General features: G+C 40.2%; 1 protein-coding gene across 3 annotated transcripts in view; it reads left to right on the top strand.

The window, feature by feature from the left end:
- Window positions 1-20,700, top strand: part of runx1t1 (RUNX1 partner transcriptional co-repressor 1) — a 55,215-nt gene that overhangs the window by 17,407 nt on the left and 17,108 nt on the right. For all 3 annotated transcript variants that reach the window (XM_027133862.2, XM_027133861.2, XM_027133860.2), the window contains exons 2-3: window positions 15,577-15,714; window positions 17,694-17,935. In XM_027133862.2, coding sequence (XP_026989663.1) covers window positions 15,577-15,714; window positions 17,694-17,935 — 380 coding nt within the window. The remainder of the gene's footprint in view (window positions 1-15,576; window positions 15,715-17,693; window positions 17,936-20,700) is intronic.

Here is a 20,700-nt window from a genome sequence, read left to right as displayed (position 1 = left end):
AGAGTGTGTGTGTGTGTGTGTGTGTGTGTGTGTGTGTGTGTGTGTGTGTGTGTGTGTGTGTGTGTGTGTGTGTGTGTGTGTGTGCCTGCTGGAGGGGTCTGGAGGAAGCAGCTGCGCATGAGAGCGCGTGCCAGGTCAGGGACACTTGAGCAGAACTGACACCGGGCTATTTCGGACACCCATCTGCGCTGGAGCTACCGTTCCTCCAGGCCTCGCGCGACGGGCAATCTGTTCGCTCTGCTGGCGCCATGCCAATCTCAGTGCCATCCATCTGTGGCAGGGACTGGCGCTCTCTCTCTGCTCCGCCTGCGCTTTCTGCCTCCTGCATTAGCCATAGCCACTGTAGATTTCACTTATACAGTCACAGGAACGTGTTCTGATCAGCGAACAAAAGACAATAATGAATCAATATAGGCTTGTTCTTATATTCCACTTTATTCATGATTCATAATTAATGATACTACATCCTTATAGCTCTATTATTATAGCTGTATTTATTATGACTAATAGTCTGTGAGAGCAAAACAAGCATCGGTGCATATGTTATTAAGTGAGTTAACATGTCTTTCTGATAATAATGATATATGTATATATTAAGAATAGAAATGTGAAACTCTGAACAGAATAACCTCCAAAGTTTATTATAGTCACTGTCACATAACAACACATCCTACAGAGCTGTATTCCTCACAGACCTACAGAACTACACAATGCATTTATAAATAACACAGATTATAGATTACTTAGATTATAGATACCTTAGATTATAGATTACTTAGATTATATCTATAGATTATATAGATTACTTTCTATCCATATTGATATTTAATCATTTGCTCATTCACCAGTCGTTCTTTTTTTCCCCTTACTAATGTGAATAAGATAAAACAAGGCAGATTGTCATGTTGAACAGAAACAGTACAGTCTAAAGTGCTTTCCCATGAAGGAACGCTTCCTGGCTTTTACAAAATGCTGCAACTGGAGACTCCTTCCATAAACTGTCTCCTAAAATACCGCTTCACGTTAACTTTTTAAACTGTTTATTATTAGGTTTCGATTACAAGGCAAATCCATCATTCAAGTGAATTTAGTGAATTTAGATGTTGCTATAGAAACAATAACCTGTTATTCGGATTACAGCTGGAACAGCTGTCTGTAAATCAGCAGCACGGGACTATACTCTATATATCGTTCAGCGGTAACTTACGTTAGGATGAGAAATCAGTCTTGCAGAGGAGATCCTTGTCTTTGGCTACACAATGAGACAGGGTTGGAAGATCTTCCTTCTTTAACACACGCTACATGACCCTGACTGTTGGTTTAGCCAAAGTTCACAGTCAGAAAAACATTGCCGCCTTACAGAGACCCCCGGTTTGATCCAGAGCTCAGGTTACGGCCTGTGCAGAGTTTCACATGTTCCCCTGATGTCTGCATGGCTTTTCCTTGGGGGTTCTTTGGTTTCCTCCCACCTACTGTGCTGACCACACACACAGTCATGGAGATATGAGCATAAACAGCAAATCTGTAAATGCAGAAAATCTGTTTGTCACACTTTATTGCATCTTCTTCCTGTCACGCTAACCTGGCTTCAAGTAAAAAAAATATATATATATATATTTGTAGAAGTTTTCGTTCAGGTCTCTTTTGTCACAGATGTCAGGTTTCATTAAAAACATACAGGTTAAAGCTTTATTACTGGATAGTTTGTCTAACTCTCTGAGTTAAGTTTAATAACACATGAGAGTCAGGCATGTTTCTCAAGTTCAGGCGTTAAACACATCCTTTTAGTCGTTTAAGAGCGCACTGACATTCGGTGTGTTTAGGATATAGCTACCGCCTGAAGCTAAGCCTCAGTCTCTTCCACTTAAAGCCATTAGCAAGGCCACCACACACACACATACACACACACACACACACACACACACACACACACACACACACACACACACACACAAAAGCACTCACAGTGGAAGTGCTCTGATGTTCAGTCACATACTCCACCATCTCCAGCGTCTCCAGCCTTCCAGATGTGACTCACATCGTTTTTAAGGGTCTCATGAAACAGGAGAGAGGAGAGAGAGGAAGCGAGAGAGTTTTTTCTATGCACACACTGATGAAGGGCAGCATTAGTTATTTTCTAAATCTGGTTCTACTTAGTAAATTTCTATCCTGGGCTGCATTTTATAAATTGTCCACATATTTTTCCAAGCAGAGGACTTAACTCGCCTTAATTTTTAACACATGGTTCCTGTCATGTGATATTTTCAAAAACGCTTGCACACAGACGTCCCGGCAGAACTACACCGTCATCCTGCCGCCAGGTCTTGCTGTTGTTGTTTTGTTTTGTTTTTTTTCCCTACCACTCCCCTTTTACTCTATTTAGCTCTCGTTTTATTCCCGCTCTTTTATCGCATAGCCGTGTTTTCAGTTAGCAGGGTCATATATTACCAGCTCACGCAGTAAAATAGCATTTCCCTGATGTAAAACATGAGCCTCTTTATTATCTGTCAAAAACTGATTTGGCGTTTATAGCTGCAGCGTCGACTCGTCTTAAGACCAGAGGCCGCATGAGCGGCGCAACCACTGGATTACATTACCCACACAGGATTGTGGGTAATGAGAGAGAGTGCTATTACAAACTCAGTTATAAACCCTAATACCGTCTGATTGCTGAGTCGATTCACACAGAGACCCTCTGTATACTGTAGCTACTCCAATAATACTGTAAGTGTTTGGGTAATATAATGACTTTGAAAATTACATAATTGAAATTGTTTTTATTTTATACTATTGTCCTGATTTGAAATTGTCTCCAACGGCATTCCTGATGATTTAAATCACAGGTTTATTTTATATTAAATCACTCGTTCAAACGCTTTTCTTTTTCTCTCATTCACAAGGACTCGTATAATGAATGCTTCACATTATTTAAGCCTTTAAGCTTCACAGTAAGTGGAAAGTGTTATTGTTTAACAGCAAAAAAAAAACACATATCAATTTGCTGTGATGAAATTTTCCCTACAGCAAAGCTTAATGTTTATGAAAGAAGACTTTAGTCAGTGTTGATATTTTAAGGTAAAGCAGTTCCTTCAAGATTTCTGCCAAAGGGAAAGTCCTCTGCATTCCTCTGCTTTGGGCTTTGTGGTTTCTCACACTGCATTTTTCTTATTAGCTTCGAGTTAAAGAAAAGAAAAGCTGGTGACGGGCTGTGTATAGGTTTAATAAATGGGATAAATTGCTGCTTTGGGGTTGTAACCTACTGCTCTGGGGTAGTAACCAGCATCACAATACCGTGTCATGAGGTGTGTTATTAATTAATATGTGTGTTCATATGCAAATAATTCACATATTCAACCAAAAAAACAAAGTATGGAATGTTGGAGAGCTTTGCTTACCAAGTGGAACAACATAATGATGTAAATCAGTCGGATTTCAACATTTTCAAAATCCACTTTATTCTTCTAAAGCTCTTAGAGGGTTATTACCTGAATTCATGACATGAACTTTATTAAAGATCAAATTCCAAAAACGGCTTTGCTTTATTAATGAACGTTTATGAGTCGATACGAATTCAATGGTGACAGAAACAAAGCCATGTCTAGGTGTGGAACTATCTCTCTCTCTCTCTCTCTCTCTCTCTCTCTCTCTCTCTCTCTCTCTCTCTCTGTGTCTCTCTCTCTGTCTGTCTCTGTCTCTCTCTGTCTCTCTCTCTGTCTGTCTCTGTCTCTCTCTCTCTCTGTCTGTCTCTGTTTCTCTCTCTTTCTCTTTCTCTTTCTCTCTCTCTGTCACTCTCTCTCTCTCTCTCTCTCTCTCTCTCTCTGTGTCTCTCTCTCTGTCTCTCTCTGTCTCTGTCTCTCTCTGTCTCTCTCTCTGTCTCTCTTTCTCTTTCTCTCTCTGTCACTCTCTCTGTCACTCTCTCGCTCTGTCTCTCTCTTTCTCTGTCTCTCTCTCTGTCTCTCTCTCTGTCTCTCTCTCTCTGTGTCTCTCTCTCTGTCTCTCTCTGTCTCTGTCTCACTCTCTGTCTCTGTCTCTGTCTCACTCTCTGTCTCTGTCTCTGTCTCTCTCTCTCTCTCTCTCTCTCTCTCTCTCTCTCTCTCTCTCTCTCTCACTTCCCTTCTCTCTCCTCACCATCTTCAGTCAGCTGGCATCTGCCACTGCCAGGAGGCTGAGTGAGTCATTGACTTGAGGGTTGGATGAGTTTCAGATTAGCGTCTGAAAGCACTAATCTCAGTATAAAAGCCCTTTTATTGACAAATGCTCTAATTCTGCCTCTTCAGATAAGAAGTTAGTAAATAAGTATTTGCAGTTTATTCAAAACATGTCGAAAATTGCGGTGTTGCAGCACAGCTTGGAGCGCAATTACAACATTTTCTTGCATACATTAGAGAGGTCGAAGATTACAGCACAAGACACCTATATTTTCATTTATGCGAGTTTCTGCACAAGGTCTTCTGCATACAAATCTGACAAAAGATTCTCTCTCTTTTTTTTTTGCCTAGCAACAAGCTTCTGCACAAATCTCTGCAATTTTACCAGAAGCATTAGTTTTCCTTTTCTATACTAGAAGCCAGTAGGGTCTTATTTCAACAGATGTTTAAAGCAGACCATGCTGTAAATCCATTTTGAAGAAGGAGGAAGGAGAAACGAGAGACTTCCGTTTTTATGTGCTGCATCTGTTTTGTTGGTCAGCTTCTTTTATTTTCAGACCGGGGGGTCATTTAGCGTATCAGCTGATGGTCCTTTGTGGTCGGTGTTTCCATCAGAGAGACAGTGAATGCATGATAGACTACAGTATAGAGCTGTTATTACTGTATGTCCAGTGGGTTGTCTTTTAATCAGTGACGTGAGTTTTAAGAGGCTTTATCTGAATCATTTGTATTTTTTTATCCATCGAATGAATAGATAATATTTGATAAACAAACAAATACAGGTTTAAATTATAAATACACAATATATATGATTTTTTGTTTTTTTTAAGGGGCTGGCATCATACGAAAAATACCAGTGTTGCTGCCAGTTATGGTGCTGGTTTCCATGTTAAAGCCCAAAGCTCCATTCTGGCTGTAGTGTGTAACACATTAGCACTATCTGTATCTGCATCTGTTTAGTGCTCAAAATATTCTTTCTGTTTTGAATTAATATGAACCCCACCATTTTGCCCCCAGAAACACTTGAAAACACTAAGGACAATGAATAAATGGTAATGAACATGATGTTAGGCTCGGTTGTTTCCCCACAAGCTTCGTATCTAACTGCTCTCTCGCACCCCCTAGCAAAACAGAGACGTGCATCAAAACTGGGATCGTACGGGTCACTCAAGCAGGAAGTTTTTACTTTCGTACGGGTGCAAACAAGCAGTTAGATACGAAGCTTGTGGAAAAATGTTGAGCACTAAACAGATGCAGATATTGGCAATGCGTTACACCCCCTAGTCTGTACGATGCTGTGGGCTTTAACCCCAGTGGCAAAGAGCAGCATAAACAGAACACCATTGCTATTTTTCAAGCTCCTATTAGCAAGATTTATGAGTGTTATGATGAGCACCTCAGTAGAAACACGGTGAGGGAATTAAAGCAGGGGGCTCTTTAAATATTAAAGCAGCCAGGTTGGGTTGGTAACTCTTGAGTGAGCACAGGCATGTGAAGGTCCCCTCAGCGCTCACGTCATTTGATGGGATGGAATGAAACGACGGCACACCACCTGGCGCCGGCCAAGCGAAGCTCAGAAAACAAGAGCGCCTAGAAAAGCAAGAGGTTCAGGGAGTGTGTGTGTGCGCGTGTGTGTGTGTGTGTGTGTGTGTGTGTGTGTGTGTGAGAGAGAGAGAGAGAGAGAGAGAGAGAGAGAGAGAGAGAGAGAGAGAGAGGGTTGGGCGTAGAGGGAGGGGGGTTGTAGAGTAGGGGGAGTAAAGTTAGATAGAGGTTTGAGGGGATGCGGGTTTGCTGTAGGGAGAATGAAAGCAATAAGCATGGGGATTGAGCTCCAGGACGGCGGAGGACGTTCATACATCTTTTCTGACAAGCAGAAGGGGTTTGATAGTCTGGTCTTCCATCTGGCAGAGATGATTGCACGGTGCACAGACATGCACAGGTTCATAATGTATTTAGGAGAGCGGAGAGCAACACTTGCATACCAATGCAAGCCTGGCAGCTTTACCGTGAGCCTCTAGTACTCAAAACATCTTCTGAATTCCAATGAAGCTTGATGTTCCTCACACATTCCTGAGCATCTCTAGATCTCAGAATTAGCCTTCATGTAAATCGATATTATTTTTTGATCTCTGCATCAGAGCAGCTTTCTGTACGACAGTTGCTTTCTCAAACTTCAGGCTAGACCAGCACCATCGCTGTCACCTTCATCTGCTCAGCTTATTTATTCACTTTTGTGTGGAACATTTCTTCACCTTTTTTCTTTCTCACCACCTGACTTCCCTTTGGTTCCTGCTGGGAGCTGAACTAACCGCTGCGATCTCTTCACTGTTAATGTGCAGTCAACTGGCTTTCTGGCTTCCTGTGACTGTTTGTTGTGGGTTTTTTGCACCAGAGAGATACATACAGGGCTGTGCTTTGTTTAAGTTCTAGAGAATTTCCTCTGGAGAAACTCTGTGTCCATACAGAACTGTGCAGGGGTCTAGCTATAACAGGCTGCAGAGAAGGCACGGGTTCAATCTCAGCATATCAGATCTGTGTAAGATTCGCAGGCAGTCTTAATATGTCACTATTTTTTTTTCTCCGCAGATTAGATTTGATGGAAATTTGGGAAAGTGAGTGCCAGAGCTGCACTAAAGGAGGATAAATCTAGTTTCATGTTAACTCCAAAATTTGAAACGTTATTACGAGGAACTGGCTGTGCCGCTATATTAAACCCGTTTCCGCATCTCTCCATACGATCACTCGACATATTGTTTTACAGATGTTTTCATACGTATCGAGCGTACTAATGGGTTGTATTTTATATTTTATTCATGAACTTGTTTTCATTCTGTACTCCATGTGCACAAACAGTGCCATCGCTGCAGCGAGTGATGTAACAGATATGCAACTGGCAAAGCATTCGATATCAGGCCACGAAAAGCAGATTTCGCCTGGGCTTTTAGATGTTCATGCTGGAGGAAGAAAAAATAAAAAGCGGTTACATAAAAGGGACCAGATCAGCCTGGTTGGCGGAGGATGATGAAACTGAAGGCATGAGTTTCAGGCAGTGGGATTTGCTGCATGTGTTTATATCCAGAGCTGATAAACTAGCCAAACTCTTTGCTTAAGTAAAAGTGAACTGCTCATCTGAATCGCATAAAATCTGAAGCTTAACATTCTTCACTCAAGTCAAAGTGGAAAAGTATAAACTCTTACTTCACTTACACAAGTACAAAAAGAAAAATATCACCAAGTTGCAACTCACCAAAAAAAATGTCTTCTGCCTCAAATCACACACATTTTAGTTACCCTTAGTTCCCTTCTTTTAATCAAACAACTAGCATCAGCTTAGGCTAACTAACAACCTAGCTTTATTGCTAATCTCCCAATTCTTATCTAGCATGCTGTTACTCCAGTATTTAGGCAAAAGTGAATGAACTAAAGCTAGCTAACAACAGTTTTCTCCCTAATCTCTCATGTTAGCTAGCATGCTAATACCTCTGAAGTTATTTACAATGGAGTGCTAATTGCTAGCTGTCATTACACTGCCTCAAAGTACTGTACAAATCATTTTAAAAGCAATTTCAGTGAAATGTTTAGTGTTATTTCTTCTTGCATCTATTTCCTTTCTTATGCCACCTCCCTTATGTGATATTCAAACACACATAGTCAGTTAGTATTTTTTTTTTTTTTTGATGAACGTTCATGGCATATCCAGAGCCATATCCAATCCAGCAGCTCAAATCCTGTTATGATAATCATTCAGTAGCATACACACAGCTGCTCTCTGATTCTCGTCCACACACACAACTGCGAGAGACTGATAACAAACACAGCAGATGTTCTGGAACTTTCTTTCACATCTTACTGCAGTGTGAGATGAGGAAGTGCGTACGTCCAAACGTATAGCAGAATTCACTAAGGTATACAGGTATGACCTTTTCTCAACATCTTTTATTTTACAGAAGAAACTTTTATACGTTGTACTTTTATCCCAAGTGGTTTTAGTTACCTCTGACTGCTACAAAGCTCCCAGCATCAGAGACTCATTACAAAAATCCTAAATGTACTTAAACGTAATCTCCTCACAGAAAACCTCCCCCTATCAACATGGACATGTGAAGCGTCTGTCATACAAGTCAGTTGTTACTAAAGAAACGATAACTATAAGACCGAGCTCATTGATATAAACGTTGCAACCAGACCTGTTTTCACAACTCTGCTGATATATTAATAGAACTTTAATCTACCCCTTTTGACCAATCAGAATTGAGCATTTAAACACAGTGGGAAATCATTTTATTTGAATGATTTATGCTTTAGAAAATGTGTAACTGTAAACAGACAGAGTGCTAAATTTCTATTCTCCATTTTATCAATACAAAGTATAATAGAAAATGTCTCAGTAGGTGTTTTTTTTTTTTGGCTTCACAAGATCAGTGTCCTCTTTGGATCGGTTCTTTTCACTGGTGGCTGTTAGGGATGCCATCGCAAAAGAAATTCTCACTTTTTTGAAAAGCAATAGCTCTTAAACGCACTATTTACCGGCACTCACTGCTCATGACAAATGACAGGGCATGGAGCGAAGATGCGGCTGTTTGCGATTTCTGTGGCTCTGCTCACAGTGGTGGTTAATGGCGAGCTGTATTACTCCAGCTCTGTTTTGAGAAGCAATAAAAGACCTCGGCAAGAGGAAAATGGAAAGCACTCTAACAGCCTTGCTGGAAGTCGCATTAAATTTCCTCACTGCATCTTTGGTCCTCACAGACCACCTAATATTCATTTGTGTGTTGTATGCCACCGTTTTCCATTCTGAATGGGAAAGGAACATGAAAACCAACACACTGATTACCTCTATACTGTGTATGGCTTAAGGTTGGTTTTAAGCCTGTTTCCACTTTTAGTAGCATTTTAGAAATGTTTTCTGATATTATTACTGATACTTACTTTAACGCACATGTGCTCTTCTTATTGGTCAGGCATTAATCCGGAAGTTCCTACTAAAGCAAGAATGACTACTAAAGCAAAATATGAGATATTACATATTTTGACACACAGTCCTAACCCCTGGATAACGTTTTACTAATGTGTAAACTGTAAACCTGGTTAATGTTTTAGCATTATTTCAAAATTAAAATAGGATTTAATAATAGGATCTAAGGACAATGAATAAATGGTAATGAACATGATGTTAGGCTCGGTTGTTTCCCCACAAGCTTCGTATCTAACTGCTCTCTCGCACCCCTTAGCAAAACAGAGACGTGCATCAAAACTGGGATCGTACGGGTCACTCAAGCAGGACGTTTTTACTTTCGTACGGGTGCAAACAAGCAGTTAGATACGAAGCTTGTGGAAAAATGTTGAGCACTAAACAGATGCAGATATTGGCAATGCGTTACACCCCCTAGTCTGTACGATGCTGTGGGCTTTAACCCCAGTGGCAAAGAGCAGCATAAACAGAACATTTTGCTATTTTTCAAGCTCCTACTAAAGCAAGAATGACTACTAAAGCAAAATATGAGATATTACATATTTTGACACACAGTCCTAACTCCAGGATAACGTTTTACTAATGTGTAAACTGTAAACCTGGTTAATGTTTTAGCATTATTTCAAAATAAATATAGGATTTATTGTAAGCAGGGATGCCAGGTCTAACCAAATGTTCTCAGAAATGCACAGAAAGCCCACACGTAGCCCAAGAATTGCCAGGATTTTTTTTTTACTTCTTTCTTTGCATAAGAATCAAGGTCAGTGTGGTTCACATGCATTTTAGTTTTTCACTGATTTTCATCTGTAATATGTTTTTTTGTTTTTTTTTGCCTTACTTCATTGAGGATATTATCCAATCCATAATCTGCTTTTCCCTCTTTTACTTAATACTTTCTTCCAAATTTGGTCTATTAACCTGTTGTAGAAGAAGGAACAAGAAACACCTTAAATAAATGACGATTAGTTAGTTTAATTGGAGACACTCTCGCACAGTATAAATTTAACTGTCTTTCACACAACTGTGTGTGTGTGTGTGTGTGTGTGTGTGTGTGTGTGTGTGTGTGTGTGTGTGTGTGTGTGTGTGTGTGTGCGTGCGTGCGTGTGGATTAAAGCTTAACCCATTACTTTATCGTCCATCTCTGTCAGTCAGAGTGCGTAGATGAGTCTCAGTTGCTTCAGGCTTGTGTTTCTGTCCTCCGCTCTGCAGCTCAGCTATAACATTGTAACACTGACCCATAACGTTAATCTGATTTTAGTTTAGTGGAAGCAAAGACAGCCATTCGAGTTTTGAGAACATTTACATTTAGATTTGTGGCATTTTTTCAGACATGCTTACTTATAGAAGTGCTTTGAATTGCTATCAATACATACATGCTGATGCTGGTTCAAGACACAGATAAAGAATACCATCAGTCTAAAGCACTATTCGGACGGGACTAGTTTTGCATGGGGGTAAAGTATTACCAGAGCTTCTCTGTGATTTTAGTCCCGTCCGAATGTGCCATCTCGGTAATCATTACAGACAATGTCAGTAAAGATTACGACGATTTTTACCTTCTGTAAAAAGGTCCAGAAAAATTACCTCAGGTAATACTAATCCCGTCCGAAAAGACCCGCTGTAAATATGTACGGTAAAATTCCGTCATTTCCTGTTTAAAGGTAGTTTTTGGCGCGTTTTGCAAGCATGGAGGCGCTTGAAACAGGAAGCAACGTCATACGCACATGACGACAAGGAGGTTACTGTTGTGTGTAAAGTGAGTTACCCCTCCCACTTCTGCTAATTTTACTGAGATGTCTTGTCCCGTGCGAATTGGCCAATTAATATTACAGACGTCCTGAGGTAAAATTGCATTACTCCACGTCCCCACGTAAAACTAGTCCCGTCCGAATAGTGCTAATGTCAGTAAAGATTACGGTGACTTTTACCTTCTGTAAAAAGGTCCGGAAAAATTACCTCAGGTAATACTAATCCCGTCCGTAAAATTCCGTCATTTCCTGTTTAAAATTAGTTTTTGGCGCGTTTTGCAAGCATGGAGGCGCCATGTTGTCTGTTTGCGCACGTGATAACAGGAAGCAACGTCATACGCACATGACGACAAGGAGGTTACTGTGGTGTGTAAAGCGAGTTACCCCTCCCACTTCTGCTAGAGATGTCTTGTCCTGTGCGAATTGGCCAATTAATATTACAGACGTCCTGAGGTAAAATTGCATTACTCCACGTCACCACGTAAAACTAGTCCTGTCCAAATAGTGCTTAAGAAGTCTGTTGGTCGGGCTTTAGGTAGGGCTTTAGACGTTGTTTACAGACAGCCAGTGACTTAGTTCTTCAAACATCTAGGGCAGCAGCGGTGTCCGATCTTATCCGGAAAGGGCCGGTGTGGGTGCAGGTTTTCATTCCAACCAAGCAGAAGCCACACCAGAGTCTACTAAAAGCCAAGAACAAGTGATTAAGCAGGTGGAATCAGGTGTAGCTTCTGCTTGGTTGGAATGAAAACCTGCACCCACACCGGCCCTTTGTGGATAAGATTGTAGACCGCTGTTCTAGGGGAAGTTCATTCCACCTAAGTGCTGGAACAGAGAAGAGTCTACCTTGTACCCTGAGAGATAGGAAGAGAATGAATACAGTCTCTGGAAATCATTTTCACCCTTCATCCTTCATCCTTTTAATGAGACATTATTCACCCAGGCTGTTGCATGTTACTGATCCCATACGCTTCCAACATGTTTCTTTTATTAATCCGATACTTACAGCAGCACCGCTGAAGAGCATTAGTCATGTTCTTAATATTTACAACACAAATGTTTGATTTAACTGTTCAGTTCGGATCCAGAAACGCAACGTCTTTCGCCATCTGAATCAGGATCGTTTGCCTTGCAAACTGCGCAAAGGACCTTATTTGATCCTTTAAATTGAAATAGTTTTGGGTTCCAAGTTATGTTTTTTATTTTTCCAAACTTTTTTTTTTATTACTTTTTTTTACTTTTGTGGAATTACTATTTTTTACTTTTGTGGAAACAAGTACAAGAGCACCACCAACGGTGGTAAGAAAAATACAAGAAGTGTCGCTGAATGCGTTCGCACTCGAAATACAAAAGTACCAATGACAAAACTGTGAGTTTAAAGTTTTTTTCTAAATTAAAGCTATAGCTTTTTTTGTTTACCCTGTTTGCTATTCAAAGGAAACTCACCAAGAGCCCAATAGAGCATTAAGATGAAAAACTCCTGTCTACTATCACAGCCAGTCTTCATTGTTCTTTACATAATGCAGCAAAAGCGGGTTAAACGTCTTCCTCCACTTGCTGTATTCAATAATATTTACCCAACTGGAAAGCAGTCTTCATTTCATCAGGGCCCAGATGTCTGTTTTCTGTGAACAGAGTGCAAATGAGTGAAAGAAAGATGGTCAAGAAGATTTGCAGTACTGCTTTTACTGCTGAAACCACATAGAAAGAACTGGACGGTTTATAAAAAAAAGAGGAGGTATGGGTCAGATTAAATGTACAAACACACACATGTGTCTAGGAAATGGTAGCCATGTGGAGTGGAAATTCCCACCTTCTTTATCTCTTCTGCGTTGGCAAGAGTCCTAAAAGAATGGCTTGTCTTTGTAAGAGAGAGTGCTAATCACCCCCAGGGCCCTCGGCTTAGACTTAACACATGCAAGAAAATAAGCTCTGCTTTTCATTAGCTTTATGGGTACTTCGTAAGAGCTTGAAGACACTATTAATTTTCTCTGTATGACTTGTTCCTTCACTTAGAAGCCATAGAGGGCAAGGTTTGTGAAAATAAATAAATAAATACGAAATTTATAATGTACAACTGGAATTTATTATCTAGGCCAATTCTTTGCTGGAATTTATGATGTCATGTGTAATTTGGACTAGTCTGGAAAGTCTTCAGTCCAGATGTGCGTGCTTATAAGTTGCTTGATTAGGATTTCTGTTCTGGCATCAAGGTTCAAGTTTGATCAGACAGCAAAGTTGTCTAAGGCTACAGCTAATCAGTCTGTCAACTGGTTCTTACGTAGCTGAAAAATAACGTCAGGTTTGCTGGTGTAACAACATGCTTCAGGCTGGGAGTGTGACATCATCCATACGAACAGGTAATGACTCTCACAGGCATCATTGTAGTTAGGGCTGCAGGAATAAAATGTCATTTTTAATCAGGTTGAATTTGACAAAATGTGTCTGAATGACGTCATTAATAACTTCCTGTGGCATTGTGCACCCTATGCAGTGCAGGCCATGTAGTCCAGACTTTAGACACTCACCACTAACTAAAGTTTTTTGTTGTTTTTTCAGAAAAAATAGAAATATAAAAGTTACATTTAACCAAACTACAGACTTATGCAATAATCTTCAATAGCTACATATTTTTACTATTAAAACTAGATTAGGTAAAGCAGACTTATGCCAATATTTCATATTGTAGACTTATACAATTTAAATAAAGCAAATAAAAATTAAATAAAATTGTATTTTTTTTTTGTATCATTTTAAAGTCTACAACTTGAGAGTTCTGTGTCTGTCATTTCATTCACATTGTAATAAATAATAAAAATATGACTAATAAAGCAGAACTAATTGTTTTCGGTCTCTATTTTACACGCGAGTCTTACAGCCTCACAGTAGTCTAGGGTTTATTGGCTTGTCACCTTACTTGCGTGTACTTAAAATGGACCAAACGGACAAAAACAATAAATTTTAGAGCTCATAAATAAAATAGACAAAATAGAAGACATGACTGGAGATACCTTTGTAGAGTCCTCATTCACAACTCTGTACATTTTAAATTCAGGTGAAGTCTGAATTTAACTAAAGTCTGAACTAACTATGTCACTAAATTAGCTAATTATTATTGCTATTTAATAGTGGTCAGAAATAGGAACTGCAACAAACACTAATAGGGGTCATCTGAATCCGAAGCATTCCTGACTGTTTTAATGAGTTGCCAGTACTCCACAGTGAGATGATGGTGGATCATACACACACACACACACACACACACACACACACACACACACACACACACACACACACACACACACACACACCAGAGCTCACTCTCTCGAGCTCTCTCTCACACACACACACACGCACGCACACACACACACACACACACACACACACACACACACACACACACACACACACACACACACTGTTGTGACTGTGGGAAGATCATGCATCTGGAACATGTACTGACCACCCTGATTCCAGCTGTCACATGTGCGTCCCCTCCTTCAGATAGTAATGAGAAGGCCTCCCTTCACCTTCCACTCCCTCTTATGTTTGCTGTTACTCCTCTTACTTCCTTCTTACACAACGTTCGATATGGCTGCCTTGATAACACTGTTTGCTTTTACAGTAACAAGCTGCATATAGAGCCTTTAAAACACCCCGACAGCTTCGTCTATTTGGAGATAAAAACAGAAAGTTTTGGTATTCAATTTTTCACGTTGTCTTGTTTACTCTTTTTCCTTACAATAAAATAATCAAATGCTAAACAACAGAAAAAAAACATTCATTTGCGTTCAATATATTTATGTGAATTGAAGCTAATTAATATCCGTAATAATAAAGTGGTTAATAAGTCAAATATTTAAGCACCGTTTGCTTTTAAGTGTCATTTGTTCTGAAATTCACAAATATACTTCTGACACTTTCTGTGGTTGTCCTGGAGTAAGAGGACGGTTTGATATGAGACCTGTGTCCTGCTTTTTGCTGTTTAATGAGTTAATTGCCTCGAAAGCTCCTCTAAACAAGCGATACCTTGCGATACCTACGTGCAGGAACGTTTGCTAGTCATTTTATTGCATGTTATTATTATAGTGATAACAGAATGGATATCCTGTGACTTTGCTGGCTGTTTTTTTTTTTTTTTTTGTCAGAAGTAAAATCTTAATTCAAAGCAAATAGTTTAACGTACATTTAGCGTAACCACTATTTTCCTTCAGACTTCCTGGATCATTGGGATTTTGAGATACACTGGACATCTTACTCCATCGCTTAGTCCATCTTAATTCCAGATGTTTTTGCTTCTGTTCTACTTGACATAAAATCTGTATTTATTTTTCTGATTTTTTTTAATATACTCTCCATGCCTACTTGACCACAAGTACACTAAAGGAAAAAGAGAATAGTGAAGAACACTGAGCAGCTGGTTTTTGAGCTCTCAGCAGGCACGCGCACGTGTGTGTGTGTGTGTGTGTGTGTGTGTGTGTGTGTGTGTGTGTGTGTGTGTGTGTGTGTGTGTGTGTGTGTGTGTGTGTGTGTCTTAGCTACAAGAGCTCAGGTGTACAGGAGATAATTGAGGTCTCACCAGAACTGCTCCACTTTCATTTTCTTACATATCCATTATTTTCCTCGTCTCTCCTCACGGGTGGTTCATTACAATCACGTATAACTATCGACAACGTGTGTAAGACATGCGCTTGTTTGTGTCTCCCCGCAGATCGTACTGAGAAGCCCTCCACCATGCCCGACTCGCCCGCCGATGTGAAAGCACAGCCCAGGTTAACTCCACCTACCATGCCACCACCACCCGGCACACAGGGAGCCCCCAGGACCAGCTCGTTTACTCCAACAACACGTGAGCATCACACACACACACACACACATTATCAAGTATATTATACATATACAGCACCGTACCCACAGTCAAGCACACGCTACACAGTAACAGCACAGAACAGCTGTTGAGACAGAGACAGAGTAATCGGTGTGATCTGAGCTCCGCTGTACTATCAGCGCCTCTAACACACTCCTCGCTTCCTCTTCAATGCCGGATCTCTAAAACACAGATCACTGGAACTCTGCAATTAGCGCTTATACAAAAAAAAAAAGAGAGAGAGAGAGAAAAGAAAAATACACATGCAAGCTTGCACCGAACGAACGAGGAACCTTTTAAAAGCTGATTCTAATTACACATGCTGAAGGTTTAACAAAGCGAGTGCTTTGATTCACCCCACCCCCCACCCCCCACCCCCCACCGCTCCACAACACACCCGCAAGTCGTAATTGTTAGCAGATGCAGCCGAAGTATCCCGTTTCTTTGCTGCTGGAGAGAGGCCACAGCCTAATCTCATTAGCAAGACGTTGACGCCGTGGCCCGTATGGTTCGCATCATCATTCGACCACATGTATTCACCGCTGCTACAGTTCATATGGCTGATGTGTGCTACAAGAGAGCATGGTTATGCGCTTAAGGCCACCGGCGCTGTGGAAGCAAACGCAGCACATTCGGGGTTGCAGGAGCTTGCAGGAATGTGAAAGTCAGACATTATCCGAGATCCAACTATTCATCAAGTGCCACTTAACAGGGAGGCTTCAGCTTTAGGGATTTTCATTCACATGTTAGTTGATATATATCTTCCCAACAATCTAGGTCATGTCTTTTGATCTGCTTTTGCATTATTGCAATCAGTATATGTTACTATTTTTAATATAAAGAAAAAAATTTGAATAAATTGTTCAGATTTTCCAGAACGTGACATAAGCATTAAAATATTATAAAGAATATATTATGGATATTATATATTATATTATGTAAGAGCCATGGAAATACTTGAGTAACTATACTCTAATTTATCATTTTGCACAATTTATAGTTTACTCGAGTATTACTGAAACTAAATACTTTAAAATTTACCTTGTGAAATTAATAAGTGGTAGCCTAGTGGTTAAGGTGTTGGGCTACCAATCGGAGGTTGTGAGTTCGATCCCAGGTCCACCAAGCTGCCACTGTTGAGCCCCTGAGCAAGGCTCTTAACCCTCAGCCGTATAAAATTGAGATAATGTAAGTCTCTCTGGATAAGGGCAACTGTCCAATGCTGTAAATGTAAATAATAAAAAAGCTAAAACATTTTTATCTCTTCAGATTTCATTTTGACATTTAAAGTACTATTACAAATCACTTACAAATCTTTACACATCACGTTATTTTCTTAGTAAAAAATTAAATACCAGCCTTTAAATTTCACAATAAAATGTAAAGCTGTAGAGAAGAAGGTTTGTGAAGATATCTTGGTTTGGTAAATGATCTGATTTACAAAACAAAACTAGCTAGCTAAGTAATTAGCAAGCCAGCTTTGTTTTTGTTTTGATTAAGCATTCATTCCAAAGAAGCCGTTACCCTTAAGATAACCCTTAGGATCCATTCTAGCTATGTTTGAGTTAGTAGAACAGATTCTTTATCTTTTGCTTGCTTGGTGAACTAGCTGGTCATGCAGAGTTGGGCATGATGAACCTATGGTCAAATCCTTTCAGCAGTTCAAAGAATACTGTATCTAATCGTTATTCTGTAAAACATCAGTATGTTTAAATGTCCGTAGTGTTTTGGTGTAGATTTTTGCCTCTGTAAGTAAGAATTGTGTAACAGACTGTACTACGCTGTATGACAATAAACCCTTAAATCTTTAAATCGAATAAGATTTTGACACAGAACCCTGACTGTAAATCAATAGTAACATTTCGATTAAGCCCATGTTCATAGCTGATTATGATTCTTCATAAGTGGTTAATGATTCATTTGTAAACATAGACAGTGTATATATATATTTTGTCTTGCAGTAACAAACGGCACCAGTCACTCTCCTACCGCACTGAATGGTGCTCCTTCGTCCCCTAACGGCTTCAGCAACGGCCCTTCGTCCTCTTCCTCCTCTTCGCTGGCCAATCAACAGCTCCCTCCGGCATGTGGGGCGCGGCAGCTCAGCAAGCTGAAGCGCTTTCTAACAACTCTGCAACAGTTCGGCAACGACATCTCACCTGAAATCGGCGATCGTGTCCGCACACTCGTGCTGGGGCTTGTGGTGAGCGCACACGTATACAACGAACATTGTGGATTTGAACCATTTATTGTGATTCCACCCATAGAGAGATGTATTTTTAGAAACACATGGTCTAGAATTTAAGCACTTATTGTACACAGTAACGTTCACATGGAAAATGTACACACATGCTTGCACAGTCATAAACATTCAACATAGATATCTCTCGAAATAACGTCATGAGACGAATAAAGATGGAGAAAGAAAACAGGGATGATATCAGCTGGGGTGTTAAGCAGGAAGTGGCAGCAACCAGGGTTGTTTAAGGTCACAGTTCACAGCTCAGCATTGTCAGTCTCCTGCCATGAGAAAGGCCTTTCAGGGATGATACCATAACATTTGTAACCTTTTTTAGTGGCACTGTTGGCTCAAGTGGTTAAGGCTCTGGGTTCAAGGCTCTGCCAAGCTGCCACTGTTGGGCCCTTGAGCAAGGTCCTTAACCCTCTCTGCTCCAGGGGCAATCTATGATAAGCTAACCCTGTGCCCTGACCCCAACCTCCAAAGTTGGGATATGTGAAGAAATAATTTCACCATGTACAGTATATGTGACAAAATAAAGGCTTCTACCTCTTACACTTTGACCCCAAAAACAAGCAGATGTGGAAAAAAGCATTTAACTTAAATATAGTGTCCTGTACTTGTTACTACAAATATTTAACCCTTTTTACTCCAGTACACTGGAGTTTTGTTTTGTTGCCATTTTCATTTTATGAATCGATATGAAATGAATCAGGACTCTGTTCTCTTTCAGCGTGAGACATGGCGTTTTTCCCTCTGTTGAATAATCCGAAACAGAATTTGAGTGAAAATCATTATAGGGGTGTTTTTTTGGAACTTTTCTTTGAATACATTGCCTCTGGTGAGCTATAAACCGACAGACATACTATTGAACACTACAAATACTTAAAGCTTTGAGTGTCTACATTCATTAGTTATAAATCAACACTATGGATTGTGACACGATAAAGACATTTAGCGCTAAACACGGACACAGCAAAACAGGCGCAAATTCATATTTTGTCCTCCGTTGAAAAGAGTGAAGGAAAAAGTTCCACTCTGAGCAACTTTATTATTACATTTTAGAATTACTGTGTGATCAATAAAATCCAAGATCCTACAGAGAGCGATGCGGCAGCACTTTAGTCCTTTAGTCTGTAGTTCTGCTGTCTCACTGTTTTTGTTAAGGCTCTGGGTTGTTGATTGGAGGAGCAGGGTTGAAGCCCCGGCACTGCTAATATACCAGTGTTGGGCTTTTGATCAAGGCCAGGGGTGCTGTATCATAGCTGACCATGCGCTCAGACCCCCAACCTCTAAGAAAGAATTTCATTGTGCTGTATGTATGTGTAACAAATTTAAGGCTTCTTCATCTGTTTACTCAAACAGATCAGCGTGCAAAGCTATAACTTTTCTGCCAATACAAAGCTCTCCATCAACTCTGACGCAGATCACTAACTAGCATTATAACCGATGTTCGCTGACTGCACTACTTCTTTTCTGGAGTTCTCACCAGAACATGTTCGTTTGCAAACAGCCAAACCTGATGCCTACAACACAACACCAAGCGACAAATTAGCCTCAGAATAACACGAAGCATTCACAGCTATTTTAATAGAAACATATTGAATGGGTTTCAAGGTGGATTTTTTCCTTAAATAATGGGCAGAAATTCTGTGTTGTAAGTTTACATACAGATTACTATAAACAATGCTACATGATTAGCTGTATTTTTTCATCTCTCATTCATCTTTATTAATTTGTTCGATTAAAGTAGTGTATTGTATCCGGAAACCCACAGCACAATATTGTAGCTGCTCTGTAATATAACTGAAAATTGCAGAAATCAGGGACCACACAGCTACGTCTGAGAAAGTCATTTCCATGAATAACATCCAGCACTGAAAGAAACAGTGTTAAAATAACCATCGCCTGTACCAGAGGAGGGCTGCTTTAATTAGCCACTCGGAAAGAAGGCTCCTTTTTTCTGGCACGTGTTTGTTTATTTTTCACAGTGTCTACACGCAGAGGGATTCTTGTGTCCCCTTGGCTTGCATCGCTCGCTTTAATACACTCCCCTCTCTGCCTTATTGAAAAGAGTGACACACTTAATTAGCGCCGGCAATGCCGGAGAAAAGCTCAGGAGGCTCTCTGGCTGTCAAAACAGGCCGCTGCAATCTGGGCGAACAGATGTAAGCCTAATGTAACAAAATTCAGGTCTGGGAAATGAGGTAGAAAGCAGCGTATTTTTTTTTCTCCCCCTCTTCTCCGACGCAGTCCCTCTGTCTGTCTCTCTTTCCCTTATTTTTTTTTCTCGCTTCTTCTCAGAAGCAACATCTTGAAAATTGAAAATAGTGTCACCGTCCTGTCAGTCTGTTAAAATGAGATAGAGCGGCGAGAATGGGAGTGAAATTAGTTGCTTCTCGTTTTTATTTCTTTCTTTCGTTCTTTGCCAGATAGGAGCTGCACTGAGCAGCTGGAAGGGGCGATATGCGCAAAGTCGGCAGAGATCAGAGAACGTAGAGAACCAAAATCTTAATTAAACAGATCAAACTGTAGCTTTCCTACCTCTTATTAAAGCAGCCAGTGTCCTGCTACGTGCCTGTTATGATACGCATTATCTTACACTCAGACACCGAGCAGAAGCTTTGTGTTAAATTTAACACCGATATTTTGCTACAGTACGTGTATCCTCATGCTCATAGGCAATATTTATCATTCATTGTGCTACACGTAGCTTTCCTTCCGCCTCC

Source organism: Tachysurus fulvidraco, chromosome 7 (genome assembly GCF_022655615.1).
Source record: "Tachysurus fulvidraco isolate hzauxx_2018 chromosome 7, HZAU_PFXX_2.0, whole genome shotgun sequence".
Lineage (NCBI taxonomy): Eukaryota > Metazoa > Chordata > Actinopteri > Siluriformes > Bagridae > Tachysurus > Tachysurus fulvidraco.
The sequence above is the reverse complement of the archived record's forward strand: the minus strand, read 5'-3'. Positions and strand labels throughout refer to the sequence as shown.